The sequence below is a fragment of the Balaenoptera ricei genome, chromosome 7, assembly GCF_028023285.1.
Source record: "Balaenoptera ricei isolate mBalRic1 chromosome 7, mBalRic1.hap2, whole genome shotgun sequence".
Taxonomy (NCBI): domain Eukaryota; kingdom Metazoa; phylum Chordata; class Mammalia; order Artiodactyla; family Balaenopteridae; genus Balaenoptera; species Balaenoptera ricei.
Window position 1 is genome coordinate 114421879 of NC_082645.1, and position 16468 is coordinate 114438346.

Here is a 16468-nt window from a genome sequence, read left to right on the forward strand (position 1 = left end):
TAAACAGAGCCCTTGACTGTTTGTCCCGCTCTCAGAATTCTAGGCCCCCTAGTGAATCTGGCCTGGGGAGTGGCTGCTGCTTCTCATGAGGGTGTGCTCGTGAAGATGCCTGTTGGAAGTGCCTTTCAAAAGTCCCCGGATTGTTTCCACAGTGGAGTCTTGGGAAGCAAAGAGAAGAATAACCTGAGGTCATTTAAGGGCTGGCTGGTCATTTCCTTAATCGTCTGTGACCGTTAAGAGCCTGATTTTCTATAAAGAAGCACAGAGGCTTCCTTGGCTTGTTATTAATAATAACAAACAGCTAGAATTTATTGAGCACCTGCCGTTTGCCAAGTGCTTTCACATGTTACCTCATTTAATCCTTAAACCTTATACCCATTTTTACAGATGAGGAAACTGAGACTTGAGGTTAAATAACTTGTCAAAAGTCACATAGCTAGAAATGGCAGAACTAGGATAGAAACATTCCTTATTCTGCTTAATTTTTATCTTTCTCTTGTTTTATATTCTTCTGCGAATCTGAACAAATGGATCAAGTCCTACTCTTAGGATGACTTTGAAGAGCTATCTTAAAATACTGTGTAATTCCATTTATATAACATTCTTAAAATGACAGAATGATAGAGCTGGAGAACAGAGTTGTGGTTGCTAGGAGTTTAGGGCTGGTGGGGGGAGAGGGAGGTGGCCCAAGGGGGATCTTGGTGGTGAAGGAACAGTTCTATATCCAGGTTGCTGTGGCAGTTACACGAATCTGCACGTGTGACCAAATGACATAGAACTAGACACACATAACATGCCAATGTGTTTCGTGGGTTTGATGTTGTGTTATAATTATGTAAGATGTCACCTTTGGTGGAAATTGGGTAAAGAATACATGGGGCCTCCCTGTTGTACCTTTGCTATTTCTGTAAATCTATAATCATCTCAAAACAAAAAATGGGTTGTTTAATTCACCTGAGTGGGACGCCAGCATTACACCTGGAAAAGGCCAGGTCTCAGCTCAGAAGTTGCTTGCTCTCAGGAAGCAGTCCACATCATAAAGCTACAGGTGGCCTAGGAGGAGAACACACACTAGAAGAGGGTCTGGGATTTAGCCTCTGTCAGATGTAACCCGAGGCTCTGTTATCTTATGGGAAAGTACTGAACTGAGAGTCAGGGCCCCTGGGCTCAAGTCCCAAGGCTGCAATTGTGTGACCTGGGGCAAGCTTCCCAACATCTATGAGCCTCCGTGTCCCCAGCTGTAAAGTAGGAATGGTAACAGCACCCACCCTATGAGGTTGTTCAGAGATCCACCGATAGAACACATTAATGTGCTTAGCACAGAAAGATTTACTGTGCTTATTCATTTTTGTTACCATCATCAATGTGATTTTATCTATTCCAAAGTTGTACCCTCTGCTCTATAGTCAGACCAATCTTGTACATGTTCACAGAACAGCACGTATTTATTCTTACTTCTCTGGTTTGGGTCATTTATTCTTTCAACAATTCTTTCTTTTTTTTTTTAATATTTCTTTATTTATTTGGCTGCGTCAGGTCTTAGTTGCAGAACCTTCGTTGTGGCACGCGGGATATTTCATCATGGCGTGCGGGCTCTAGAGCGTGCGGGCTCAGTAGTTGCGCTGTGCGGGGTCTCTAGCTGTGGCGCGCAGGCTTTAGAGCGTGCGGGCTTAGTTGCCCTGCGGCGTGTGGGATCTTAGTTCCCCGACCAGGGATCAAACCTGCATCCCCTGCATTGCAAGGCGGATTCTTAACCACTGGACCACCAGGGAAGTCCCTCAACAATTATTTCTTAACTGCCTACTTTGTCGAAGACTCTTGGAGATACAGTGATGGATGTGACCCGTGTGGTCTGTGCCCAAAGAGAGCTAAAGTCTTGTTTTTTCCTGTTACTTGGAATCTCCTATCTGTGTCTTTCAAATCCTTGCTGTCCTTCCAGACTCACAGGCCTCATCTATTCCATGCAGGCCACCCTACCAGATACTTCTCTGAGCTCCGACAGCGCTGGAGTCAGTGTGACTTAGTCATCTCTGCCAGCCTAGACCGTCCTTTTCCCCTGTGCCTCCTGGGGTGCCCAGCACGGTGCTGAGCAGCACAGGGGGTGTGTTTAGCAAGTGCTTGCCCACAAAATTATAAAGTTCATGGCCAGAAGGAGACCAAGACAGTATCTCTTCCGAGGCTTTCACTTCACAGATGATGTCATGGACAGAGGCCTTGGCCTACATAACAGAAGCTGGCTCTCCGGTCCCCAACACTTTATCAGTAGGATATTAATAGATCCTATATTAATCTTAGTTTTTGTTGTTGTTGCTTTGTTTTGTTTTCATTCCTGCTATCCAGTATTTTGACTAGCTGACTGGCGTTTCTTCTTTTGCAAACCCTGAGGTAAGAAGCCCTTGGCTGTAGTTCTCCTCTTCCTACTACCTAACTGTGTGACAGTCATATCAACCAGAGGGCAGGTTCGTTGAAATGGAAAACCAGAGCCAGTCCACATCTTCCTCTCACTTGCTCTCAGTTGAGTGGGCTTACCTGCTACCTCCAGTCTGCCGGCAGGACCCTGCCTCTGGCAGGCCCACCCAGGCATCTGTCTCCTCCGGTCCGGCTTCTCCACCTGAAGCTGGGCGGGCGGTCTGCGCAGCCTCTCGCTAGGGCGACTTGCCTTAAATTCCAGTTGTTCTTCCGTCAGACCTTTGCCAGCGAGCCCTGAGAGACTGACTCTCTGAACGCCAGTTGCTGTCCTACGCCTGCTGGAATCTAGAGGAGAGAAGAAAATTGTCGGAGCCCCCAGCTTCCAGCTTGGTGCCCTCTTTATAGATGAAGAAATAGCAAGTGTGGCCCAGTGAGAAATGCACAGACTGTAGTTAGATGGGTTTGGGTTCCATTTCTAGGTCTGCCAGGTGTTGATTGCTGTATCACCTGACCTTGGTTGGGCAGGCAAGTTACTTAACCTCTCTGCACGTCAGTTTCGTCACCTTTAAAATGGCAGTAATAGTACCTGTGCACGTGAAGTTCTTGGTGCTGTGTCTGGTTGAATATGGAACCTCTTATTTCTGCTGCTTATTGCAGGCGCCTACATCACCTAGAAGTTCTTTTTTAATAAAGGTTCGTGGGGCTCAGAAACAGTCATCGATGGGGATTTCTCTATTGGAGCTTACAATCTCGTTAGACGGTATGATAGTTAAACAAATGTACAGCTGGAGACTTGTTTCAACTTGAGAATAAATGAGAAGAATCAGACCATGATAGAAGCGATTTTCCCACATCCGGACTGTCGGAAGCCAGCCCTCTGCCGTGCTCTAGCAGGTCGCTGCGGCCTCTTCCTTTCCCAGGCGGAGATTAACAGACAAGTTGTTGCCAGTGCAGAGGCGCTGGGCAGCCTCCATGTTGAGGCACATCTGCCAACCTGGCAGGGCCTTGGAGGCTTTTCTGTTGAGGAGTGAGCCTCATGTAGGGGCACCACGGCCTCCCTGCCTACTGCTTCAGTAGGAAGCAGCCCAGGAGAGCTGGTCACCTGGGAATACAGTAGGGCTGCCCGGCCACCAAGCCGCCGCAAGTGCCGGCAGGGCTGCTGAAGAAGACGGGACACTTTGAAGCATGTGTCCTCCTGCGGAGTGCCCTCCTGCTGTGTGTCCTTTGCAGAGAGAAGTGGCTTCCCAAATATCACTCCAGTTAAGAAGTTGAACCCTATTAATGTGGAAATTCCTTGGGTTTTAGAGTGATCACATCTGGGACTGTTGAGTCCCACCCAGTCAGCTTGTTCCAGTGTGTCCTCTTTTCAATTTGATCTCAACTCATTATAAGAAATAACCCTAAGCTTTATGACATCAGGAACATTTATCAGGTGTTTGCCATAGTCAGGTACTGTTATAATGTGTTTTCTTTCCCCTCATTTAATTTTCACAACCATATGAAGCAGGTACCATTATTGTCCCCATTTTACAGAGGAGGAAACAGGTACAAATAGGTAAGGTAACTTGCCAGGGGTCGTGTAGCTCATAAGAAGTAAAGCCAGATTTCAAAACCAGCCTGAAGTGTCTACACCCTTTACTTCTCTACCGTGTTGCTTGTTGTTTATAGGTACACCCACTCGAAAGCGAAATGAGCTCATTTCTGGTATAGTAAGACCTATATGTCCCAGGCAGGAGGGTTGCAGCAAAAGCTTGAACGCTTAAGAGTGCTAGAAAGAAAACTTGTCCAGTGCTGTGGGCAGTTATTCTAGAGGATCCCCAAGGTCCCTGTGAGAGCCTCTGACTGTCCCCTGAATTCCAGCCCAGAGCCCCTAGAGAAATAATACAAAGGTTGGAGAGAAAACAGATTTCTGCTTAATGAAAATGTTCCCCTAAGATTATTGTGAAACTTATTTTTTTAACATTTAACATTGTGTCTAGTTTCTTAAATGACTTTCAACTATGCAAGATTATCCAAGGATTCTCTATTACCAAAGCTGATGTTTCAGTTAGCAAGGCAAATAGAAAGTCTGTTCATTTTCCTTCTTGCTGGATCCCAGCCCTTTCTAATATCCTCTACTAACCTCTTTAATTTTTTTGATCTTTGCATTTCATCTTAGCTGTAAGCTTCTTTCTGTATTTTCTTTAAAGTTCACAATACCCATATGTTCTTTGGTCTTTACCATAGTTAGAATGGTACCTATTCGATTGATATAGTGTTCAAAAAGAAAAAGGCTCTTTAAGACACTAGTAATTATTTTGGATGAGAGTAGGAACCTCCCTCTGGTAACCCCAGGTATGGGCCTCCTAGGTGTCCCTTCCAGATTGTTCTGAGCAATCCAGTAAGCGTTGTCAGGTCAACAGGCATTTTGTGACTGGATGGCCGTGGCCAGTGATCTTTTGCCAGGAGGTGCTGCTAAGCCCACTGCTGCAGCTTGAAGGCTGGTTGCAGGAGGAGGACAGTAGGGCAGATTGGCTGCCCCAGGACCAGAAGGGACCTTAGAATGTTGTCCTGGAATATGTTGTCCAGACATCTGGCCTCATCTGGGAGGAAGGAAGCACAGTGGGCATGGAATCAAGTCATGAACTTTGACAGTTGCTCTTGGCTACGTCACACAGCATTATGCAGGGGAATTCTTCACTGCCACCTCTTTCTCATTAAAAGAGGTGAGCGCTGGTCCTCCTGAAATCTTCAGAGCTTTTCTTCTGACAGATATAGCAGGGACTTATTATGGATGCTTTCCTCCAGTAAACCTAGAAAGTATCTCACATTCATCCGTAAAATAAACCACAAGGATGACCATAGAGGAACTCAGCTCCATTTTACAGGTGGGAAGGCTAAGGCCATCAGAACCCCACACGATCCCGGAGTCTGGGGAAGAACAGAGACAAGGCCAGAGCTGCTGGCTCCCAGCTTGGGGTTATATAACTCCTTCAACTCCTCAAGTCCCTGGAAACTGAGGCCAATTCCCTGGAAGATCATTCTGTTCTCTCCTGTTTTTTCAAGAATAGAGCCAGCTTGATCACTGGCTCTGAGGCATGTATGAGAATGACCCGTTTTCTTTCTTCCATGAACTGAATGCCTACCGTCATGACCATTGTTTAATCAAGTTGTATTCGAACTTGCCTGGATCTCATATTTTTATGTATGTTTGGCTTATATTTTGAAGAACCTTATTTTATTTATGTATACTCTCATCTGTTTCCAAAAAGGATTTGAGAAGACTTGCAACAAAGGAAATAAACAGTAAAATGAATACAGTAGAAAGAAAGACAGAAAATCAGAGCCAAGGAAAAGAGGCAGAAGTAATAGGACATCTATAAGAGTGAGCGTAATTTCTGAGGCTGGGCGTCATATTATCTGACTTCAGTGTCAAAAATGCAGAAATAGCTTCCTGCTTTGTGGGGAAGAGACAGATTTCATAAGGTTACTTCTTAGAACAAATCTCACTGAAAGTCAAGGGATACTTTTCCTAGCACTAAAAGCAGTTTCTCACATGAGGCTTGATATCGGGGGCATTAAGTGTTATAGTGGACGGATTTTTACATTTGTGGCCAATGAAGAAGGAGGTGTTATAAGGCTATTTCTTAAAATAAACTCGGGTGAAAGTTGAAGGATAAAACACAGCTTGAGGAAGGCAAGTAAGCTAGTGAACAAGCTCATGTCATCTACAGGTGTCACTTCCCTGTAACCTAACTTGACTCGAGGACAAAGCTTAGACCACCTGCCTGAGTGAGCAGATAGCCTGTCACTTAGGCTGCTTCTGACACATTTCCCTGGTGTCCGCTGTGCGTGTGATGGAAACTATGTAGCAGAGGCGCTGAAGTGGGAGGCTCTGGCAGGTGGGCATTCTCCACTGTTGGGGGCAGGACCACAAGCTTTAGAAAGTAGGTGGCTAGGCTGCAAAACTGATACATTCTAAATGCCAGGAGACCCAGACAAGCTCTCTGTAAGATGCACAGCCACCTCCATGCATGTGGAGGGGCCATATGCGGTTCCCACAGTCAACATGGGCACTTCCCTGTGGAAGCAGCTTTGGGCAATTCCAGTCCCTGAAGAGTGGTTGGCCCGAGCCCTAGAGCTCTGAGCAGAGATGGCTCTGGTCTGGTAATGTCCCAACACGAGTCACCCTCTTTGGCTGTGAAAATCCTCAAAAATGCTCCGGCTCTGAGTGGGTCGAGCACATCGGTTGCACCATCCCTCTGCATGCGACATGTGCAGACTTGCTCACCATGCTTTGTATTCCCCATTGCCATATTTCTCAGGAATTTGAGGGGTAAAAATGTGGCCCAGTGACCAGGGAAGGCCTGATCAGGAAAGCTGGGGCAAGGGAACACCTGTTCTGCTAACACAGGTGCTGGGAAGGGGAATGAGTTCTTCTGTGCTGGTCTCACCCGGCGATAAAGGCAGAGGTGCTGCGGAGTCACGGCCCGCAGAGCTCTACTGCCCCGGCCTTGCTGGTGAGCCACGAAGTAACCCTCAGGCAGGCGGGCAGGAGGAGTCGGGGCTCTTCTCTCCCGGGACTGGCTTGCTGACTGAGGCAAACCCAGGATGAACCAACCAGGTTGGCCTCTGTGACTCCTGACTAAAGAGCAGCCTTCCCTATGGACTGACCATAGCTCTGGAGACAGGCGGCTTTTCTTCTGAGCGAGTAAAACTTCAGCACTGAAGAATCCTTGACCTGTCATTTTTAACCTTAATGAGGAGAGAACGAGCCTCTGGAACAAGGTGCAGTGGAGTCAGGAGAAGTGGCTTTAAGTGAAAACACAGCTGTGGGGTTTACAGACGGCGCTGCAGGGAGGCGTCATCCAGTGGGAGCGGCCAGCCTCGCTATAGACTTTCCAACACTAATGAATCGGGAACTCCATGCTGAACAGGATTTAGTTTGATGGGTCCCTGTGCCAGCAGATGGATGTATTTTTCTTGAAAGACCAAGGTGCCAGAAATCTCCATGATTACGTTACTGGAGCAAGGTTCTTTTCTGTGGTTTGTGCAGTTGAGCGTCAGGGCTGCAGGATTCTCTTGCTCTTTCTCACTCTTATTTTTTCCAGGTCAGAACCAGAGCTTGGGGTGGGGAGGAAAATCCTGCTGAATGAGCAAGTTCTTTCTTAAAAAGCTTTCTCCAAGTCCAAAAAGACTTCAGTGGACTTAGGAGAAAGAAACCTAATACATTGCCATAGAATCACTGTGAACCAAGCGAAAGCCAAGTGCACAGCATCTTTGTCTTATAAAAGAAAGCAGAGAGGAGATGGAAAAAAAGAAATAATGCTTAGGAAATCCAAACCAAACAACGAAAACTAAAGAAGAGAAACTAAAGATCACCTCAGAGAACGTGAAGATTTCCTTCTAATAAGATTTTTCAATTGCAAAACCAAGGCTCAGGTAGAAGTAACTTTTCTCTTCTTTTTAAGCATGCCGTAAACGGCATACCTGAGATGTTTGAACCCTGATGGGGTTTGCCACTTTCAGCTTAAGGGAGACTTGGACACCCTGCAAGACCAGTGGACTGTGAGGGGAAGAGTCAGCCGCGGAGACGCTGGAGGCTTCCCAGCCTGGTCCTTGACCTGCATTTGAACCTTGGTCCTAATAGCTAGCAGATTGAAGCAAGCTCACTGGCCTCCCGGAGAGCCCATGTTGGTTTGAACTAGAGCAATGCTGGCCATAGAACCAGCACTCTGCTTTCACCAGCTACCTCTCTCCTTACTCCCCTGTGAGAGGAACTCGGAGCTGGGTCGTGGAGGTTGCCCCCGGTCGGTCACGGAGCAGCCTGTGGAGAGGGGAACCACTCTCTTATGCCCGGCCTGCAAGTGCCGTCCAGGCCATGGCCAGAAAGAGAGTTGGTTGCCTGCCAGAGGTCATCTTGGAGCTGTTGTGGACGAGACAGGCAATTGCTAAACTTCTTAACACATCTCTTACCCTACCAAAGTCAGGCCAGCGTTTTCAAAAGCACCAAAGGCTCTGAGCTGGTATTACTTAGCCGATGGAGTTTAGTACTAAGTGGCCTGTGTGTATGTTCTCCAGGAATGTGGCTGTTTGGGAAGGCCAGCTGTGCACCTGAGCAGATTAAAGGCCAATTTGCTCATTAGCCCAGGGGAACATCTAGCAAGCCACCCTCAGCCACCTTTCCTGTCCCGTCCCATTACTCTTTTTCAGTCATTCTTATGAATGTAATCTGGCCCATTGGCTTCACTGGGCTGGTGTACAGAGTAAGGTCATGCTTCCTTTAATGGTTACATTAAATGACTCCATGGACCCCTCTGCTGCTTAGCCCGGGGCGTTCATTCTTCCCCTTAGGTTCCCCTAAAGGCTCTTCCTCAAGCAATGTCTGAGAACCCTGAGGAAGCCTTCCTTAGTCCTGAGTCGGTCGTTCTTATTGCTCACCTGTTGTCACCAGCTGGGAGGATGGCCCTGTGGCCTCCCTTGCCTCCCTCTCCCACCCTAGACCCGGAGGGGCTGCAGGAGGACCTTTTGCAGACCTACCAACCCCCGTAGGGCCTCCACCCCCACGTTCCCACAGCCCGTGCGGCCCCTTCCACTCACCCCCGCTCTCCGTCAGCTCACCCACGGTGCCGGTTTCCCTGAGGCAGGAGGGCTAGGTCAGAAGAGGTCCCAGCAGGAGTCTCACACTCTAGCTGCCCAGGGCCTACCCTCCTCTGTGATCTGGCCTGAGCCCCTGAAAGCAGAAGCCTCTTCTCTTTCCTGCTTGAGAGAGATTGGCTTGTCCTTTGTCCAGAGGAAAGGCTTGTCTCTAACTAGACCCATTTAAAGGCCTCCTTCCTCTGCTGCGAGAGGCTGACAGAGCAGCCTTGTTACTGCCTCGTGGGCCCTTTGCTGCCTTCCCTCCTTACCCAGTACCAGGAATGCTGTGCAGCTGCAAACTGTCCTCCCAGGGAAGAGGTTGGCTCGTAGCGGGCTCTTCTGCTTGACATGGCAGCTGCCTCTGGAAAGGGAAAGCCGGACGTCATGAAGTCTCGGAGTAGCTGTCATCCTTGCAGGCCAGCGTTCCAAGCTGAGCCACTCTGTGGATGGACCCCTGTAGGCCCTGATTAGAGCCAGCACTGGCACAGATGGCAGCCTGTAGGCCTGCCTGTTTCCTTGCCACGCTTGGCTCATGGGATGTAATCAGTAAATACTGTTGAGTGAAGGACCGAGTGCCTCTTCATAGGCACTGGCAAGATGGGAGCCTCTGGGCACCGAGAGGATTTGAGCCACTGCTTGTAGTCTGGCGGCACAGTGACTGAGGGGTGACACACGTGCGGCAGAATCTCTCTACAGAAGTGGGAGTGATTACAAACTCGGATGAAATTGGGTGACTTTAGGAGCTTGCAGGGGAACATGATTCTGTGCCTGTAAATTTTTTTTTAATTAACTAATTTATTTATTTCTGGCTGTGTTGGGTCTTCGTTGCTGTGCGCGGACTTTCTCTAGTTGCGGTGAGCGGGGACTACTCTTCGTTGCGGTGCGTGGGCTTCTCATTGCAGTGGCTTCTCTTGTTGCGGAGCACGGGCTCTAGGCGTGCGGGCTTCAGTAGTTGTGGCACGTGGGCTCAGTAGTTGTGGCGCGCGGGCTCAGTAGTTGTGGCACGCGGGCTCAGTTGCTCCACGGCATGTGGGATCTTCCCAGACCAGGGCTCGAACCTGTGTCCCCTGCTTTGGCAGGCGATTCTTAACCACTGTGCCACCGGGGAAGTCCCTGTGTCTGTAAATTAAATGACTGGAGCAGTTAATTGCTGACAGGTAAACGAGATGCTCCAAATCTCTACTCTGCAATTCAGCTCAGCGACATGCTTTGGGCACCTGCTGTGGACAGAGATAAGGGCACTGAGTGCCCAGGGTACCTGGTGAAGCTACCCATCCCGAACCCTTGGACTCACTGGGGAGAGCGGCCCTGCCTCCAGTTACCAGAGGAGGGAATAATAAAAGATCCACTTTTACAGAGAGACTCTCAAAGGATGTGTGGGATCTTGCTGGGACAGACAGGAAGGGCTCCCCTGGAAGCAGTCGTGGCACAAGGAGGGGCCCAGAGGTAGGAGAGTGCACGGCATGGTCCAGCGTCCTGCAGTGAGCTGTGCAGTTGTAGAAGGAACGCACGGAGCTTTGCAGCAGGACGACGCCGGGGCGCTCTTCCCTGTCTGGCAGACTCGTGTTTCTCCTTCAAGACGCCTGTCCTCTGCCCTGGGGCCCCCCCAGGTTGGCACACCCTCCTCGGCACTTGCCACCCCACCGGTCCCTTGGTCACAGTCCATATTTGTTCACGTGGGCAACCAGCCCCCAGAGGGCCTGGGCCGTGTTTAATTCATGGATATATTTCCGACATATAGACAGCAGGAAGCCATCAAGGTCCTTACAGATGGAAGTGTCCATCAGGCTTGTGTTTAGAAGGATGGCTCAGCTGTGTTATGGAGAGTGGATTAGAGAGAGCAGAGCCAGGGGAGTGGAGTGTGTCAGTGTCCTCAAGAGAAATAATGAGCAATTACAAAGAGTGGCCGAGGCCCGGAAGGCTGGCAGGGACCGGGCACGGCTCCCTCGAGGCCCTGGCTCTACTTTTCTCCGGGTCTTTTGAGTCTGCTTCCTTTGTGAGTTGGCTTCATTCTCAGGCTGGTAGCAAGCAAGTTGCAGCAGTTCTGGCCCTCGTGCCCGGAAGCACCCAGCAAACACTGGCCTCCGTTCGATCACATGACCATTCCTGAACCAGTGCCTGGGGCCAGGAAATGCCGTGCACTGACTGGCTTGGGTTCCCGATCAGTTACTGAAAGGTGTATGAGGGTACCTTAGAACCGCCAGGCCCAGCCCCGGAGACTGGATCTGCTTCCCCTTGAATCCCCTGGCCTGCGGTGGGAGGGCGTATAGCTGAATGAAACTAGAATACCATTAGGAAGGAGGAAATGACTGCTAGACATGCACTTACGTCTGCTGTGGGGACCAGCTGGACCGATTCGTTCACGTACTGAACCGTGCACATAGTAGGCGCCTGCTCCCACACCCACACGTACCTACACACCTGCAGGGACGCGCTTTGTGGCCTGGTTTATCTGGGCAACAGCATCTCATCCTCCCGAATGAATATCAGACTTCTCATGGAGGACCCCACGCCCCACCCCAACCTCCGACTCTCCATTTCTCGACTTCTCCTTGGATCTTGTGATTGACTGTTCCATCTCCAGGATCAGACATGGCCTACTCTCTGACCACAGCCTCCAGTGCCCCCCACTTCCTCACCCAGTGACTCCCACAAACCCTCTCCTTGACCTCATGGACACCTCGGAGGCCAGTATAGGCCAGTGGTTAGCAACATGGACCACACTTCAGCTCTGCCACTTACTTGCTAATTTACTTAAACTTCTCTGCAGTGTAAGGATAGGAGCCAACCTCGCAGGGTTGTTGGGAGGATTAAATAAAGTCACACTTGAAAGGTGCCTAGGACAGAGGACGTACCCAAAAAATATTAGCTCCATACAAGGCATCTTTCACCCAGACTCTTCTGTTTTCTTCCAGTCAGTCCCTTCCATTTGTATTTCCTGCCTGTTTCCCCATAGAGTCCCTGATCCATCTGTTGCCAGTATTATACCTCTACTCCCTTGATCCCTCAAACCTATTCTTCCCTCAGACCTTTCTGGCAAATGCTCAGCTCTGCACCCACCTAACTTTCTTCATGCCAGCGTCTAGGTTGTTAGAAAAAAAATCATCTGGGCAGATGGTTGCTATGGTAACTTCAGATCCTGTGGCCTCAGCTAGACCCTTAATGCTCCCTGGCAATCCTTATGCTCTTCTCTGGTCAGCTGTTTCTCCTATTCTTCAAAGAAGCAATTTCAAACTTTCATCATATTCCTCCAACTGCCGTTCCTTCCCTCACCAAACCCTCCATTCCTTGCAGATAATTTGGCCTCCTGATTCTCAGAAAAGAACAATAATCAGGCTGGAACATTCCAAACCACCACCATGCCTGCATACCCCCCCACCAAATCCATAGATAGATCTTCAGCCCCACCCCGCCTTCCCTACTGCTGCAGTGAGAAAGGGTCTTCGCTTGCATGTTGGATTCCAACCCCTCCTGTCATCTCAGACACCTCGACTCCTCACTTATCTCTCTCCTGTGTCTTCAACCCCTCCCTCTATAGTTCCTCCTTCTATCAGCATTTAAACCAGTCTCTGTCATCTTACAGTCCACTCTCCTTCAATCCCACATCCTATTATCCAGTCCCATTCCATTCCATTCATCTTGGCTCTTCCCTACCACTCTCTAATTTGCTGGAAGAGTTAACACTCATGATCCCCATTTCCTCACGTTCTGCTCATTTTTCAACCCATCGCACCCTGATCTCTGCTTCCACCACTCTCCTGAGAGTTCTCATTGCTAAATCCAACGGATTCTTTGTTTGTCTGCTTGTTCCTCTCTTACTTGACCTCTTAGAAGGATTTGATGCTGCTGAGTGCTCCCTCCTTGAGACATGTTCCCGCCTTGGCTCCTGTGACATCATAACTGAGAACACCGTGGCTACCCCTTCTCACTCTCCATTGTCCAGCTCTTGAATGTAGCTGTTCTATCGAAAACCTCATTTTTACTCAACATACTCTCTCGGGACCATCTCATCCACTCCAGTGGCTTCAGTTGCCATCTGACTTCCCATCCAAAGTTTCCCAAACTTGTACCTCCAGGTTACAGTCTTGCTTATAAAATTCAGAATTGTTTATACAGCTGCCTACTGGTCATCTCCACTAAGATACCTCTTAGGCACCTTAAAATCAGCACTCCCGACCCTGCTATTCCTCCTTATCACGGGAAGCATCTTCCTGGCTCTCCAAGGCAAAGAACCTTAGACATTGTCCTTGGCTCCTCTCTCTCTTGCAGAGTTTATTATCTCCAGGCCATCACCAAGTCCTACGGTTCTGGTAAGGTGGCAAGAACATAGGTTCTGGTTGAAATTCCAGTTCTAATTGTGGTTTGAACAAATTACTTCACCTTTTTCCAACTCAAGTTCCTCACCTGTGAAAAGGAAATAGTAATACTGAATTCACATGGCTGTGGTTACGGGGGACTTCTCTGGCAGTCCAGTAGTTAGTACCCTGCGCTTTCACTGCTGAGGGCCCCGGTTCGACCCCTGGCTGGGGAACTAAGATCCCACAAGCTGTGCGGCACGGCCCCAAGAAAACCCAAAAGCATAAAAACAAAAAAACAAAATAAAACAAACAAAAAACCAAATGGTTGTGGTCAGGATAAAGGAAAGCCCTTACTTGGTAGGCTTTCAATAAATATGAGTGTTCTTCTGTCCCCATTTCCTCTCTCCCCATCCCCATCACCTCCTCTGCTTACTCACCTTATTGTTGAATTGGTGTATGTATAGTTTCTTGACCTTGAGAATCCCCCAGGAATGAAGTTTCCCATAATTCCTTCACGACTAAGGACAACAGCTTATATCTCATCATGCTTCTCATAAAGACTTTGGAAAATACAAAGAAAGTAAAGCAATCACTGTTGCCATTTTGATATCGTTCCTTCCAGCCTTCTGTGCATTCTTTGTTCTTTTTTTAATGTAGTTTTTTTTTATATAATTGAGTACGCATCCTGCTTCTTTTCATCTAATCCAGATATTTTCCCAGGTTAATAAAAATTCTTCATAAACAGTTTAATGGCTGCGTGCTATTCTGCATGTGACTACAGTATGGTTTATTTAACTATTTTGCTATTGTTGGTTTTTTAGAGTCTTTCCAATAAATAATACTGAGGTAAACAGTTTTGCAAAAAAAAAAAAAAAAAACCCCACTTTTCCTCCTACGTTTATAATAATTTTTCTAAGCCATAAATTCATAACTTGAATCACTGAATTGAAGGATTTGAAAAATTTTAAGCAGTGCAGTCTGAAATGGGCTAAATGAATATAGGCCTTACCTTAACTACAAAGAGGGAAGTAAAGAAATAAGGGTTGTAATTAACAGATATTTTAAAATAATTGTTTTCTGTTTTACCGAAAGAGGGCTTGGAAGATCCAAGCAGTGCTCTGTGGGGAAAACATGCCTTTGACTTGAAGTTCCTGGGTCCATGATGGTAAAGGAGGGCTTGTTTCTGTTTTTGTATTTTCATCTGGGTCATTGAGAGGACAGGCCATTCCTACAAGCTCGTTTCCCTCTAAGGAAGAGAAAAATCATCCAGCATCTAATGATGCATATCATTAGTTGTGTTAACAGCCTTGCAGTTAAAAAAAAAAAAAAAGTTATAACAATGTATCCTCCTAATGTGCAGTTAATTTTAGTTAAAACTTCCCTGGTGATTTTAATTTTTTAATTTAATTTAACTTATTATTAGTTAGTTTGTTTGTTTGGCCTCGCCGGTGCAGCTTGAAGGATCTTAGTTCCCCAACCAGGGATTGAACCCGGGCCACCACAGTGAAAGCACCAAGTCGTAACCACTGGACCGCCAGGGAATTCCCTCCCTGGTGATTTTTAAACCCAGTGAATTTGTAAATCTAGTAAATGACCCTGCATTTGGAAATGTTAGAGCTGCCATAGCCAACTGGGCTCTAGCAAGACACACACAACTCACTGAGCTCGGGCTTCCCAGCAACTCCCGAGCACTCCCCTCAGAATCCAGAGTTTATTACCAGATTCCTTGTTCCTGATCTTCCCTAATCAGAAAAAGCTGATGAGTGCCTCAAAGTTAACATGTCCAGGACTTCCCTGGCGGTCCAGTGATTAAGACTCTGTGCTCCCATTGCAGGATTGCAGGGGGCACGGGTTCGATCCCTGGTCAGGGAAGATCCCACATGCCTCGTGGCACAGCCAAAAAAATGTTAACATGTCCAAAACCAGACTTTGGACTCTCTACCCATCCCCGCATTCAGTCTTCTCACTCAGCAATGAAACCACCACCTGCCTGGTTGTTTAAATCAAAACCTTGAACCATCCTTGATTTCTTCTTTTCTGTCCTCACCACTCCCCAACACCAAATCCATCAGCGTATTCTGTCGATTCTACTTCTAAAAATTTACTTGAGATCTCAAATTGTCCATTTCTCTCCATCTTGCCCACCTGCCCTCTCGTCCCAGCCCCCATCACTGCTCACCTGCACTACTCGGTAGCCTCCCACGGGGCTCCTACTTCTGCCCTCTCCTCTACAGTCTTTTCTCTATGCAGTAGCCAGAGGGATCCTGCTAAAACTTAACTTTGGTCATGTCATCCACCCCTTCCTTAAAACATGTCACAGGCTTCCCTTTGCTAGTAAGGTAAAGGCCAAAAACTCTAACATGGCTGAGAAGGTCCGTTCCTGCCCAGGTACGTACCCTGCCCTGGCCTTCCTCTCCAGCATCATTGCCCACCATTTCCCCATATACATCCTTCAGTTCCTGCAACTCCTGCACCGAGGGCTCTATACATGTTATGTTCTCTGCTGAGGAGGACCCTCTTCTCTCCCCATCCATCTTTTGCACAGTCTAGGTAACCCCTCCTTCCCACTTTCCCAGTCTAGGTCAGGTTATTTACTTCTATAGAAACATGGGAGGTTTTTTCCTTCTTTAGAGAACCTATTTCAAAGTTTCGTATATATAAAAAAAGGTTTTTCCATTCATCAGCATAATTATGTGATTGATGTCTGTCTCCTCTACTAGACCATAAGATCCTCTCTGCTTACTGTTCACTGTTCTTTCCCCATCAGCTAGCTCAGTGTCTGGCACAAAGTAGGTGCTTAATAAAAAAAAATTGGTTGCATGCTAACTGAAGAAGTCAAGTCCTGGTAACTGTCCTCCTTGACAACAGTGTCCTGTAAGGTGCAGGCTCTTCCCAGAGGGGGCAGACCCGGGTTCTCCATAACACATCATCTTGAGGGAGTGTGATTTTGCTTGTCTTCTTGTTGTTGTTGTTTTTCATTTCAGCTGTCAGAATGAATAGAGCATGCTACCTAAAACTTACTTGTTTTTCTTTTCTCTCATTCAGCTAAAGCTTGCTTTTACTCTGGACCACGAGACAGGATTGCCTCAAGGATGTCACATCTACGAGTACCGTGACAGCAACAAGTAAGTCACTCTGTGGGA

General features: G+C 47.7%; 1 protein-coding gene across 7 annotated transcripts in view; it reads left to right on the plus strand.

Moving 5' to 3' along the window:
* Positions 1-16468, plus strand: part of DIS3L2 (DIS3 like 3'-5' exoribonuclease 2) — a 371579-nt gene that overhangs the window by 316784 nt on the left and 38327 nt on the right. For all 7 annotated transcript variants that reach the window (XM_059928940.1, XM_059928939.1, XM_059928944.1 and 4 more), the window contains one exon: positions 16371-16450. In XM_059928940.1, coding sequence (XP_059784923.1) covers positions 16371-16450 — 80 coding nt within the window. The remainder of the gene's footprint in view (positions 1-16370; positions 16451-16468) is intronic.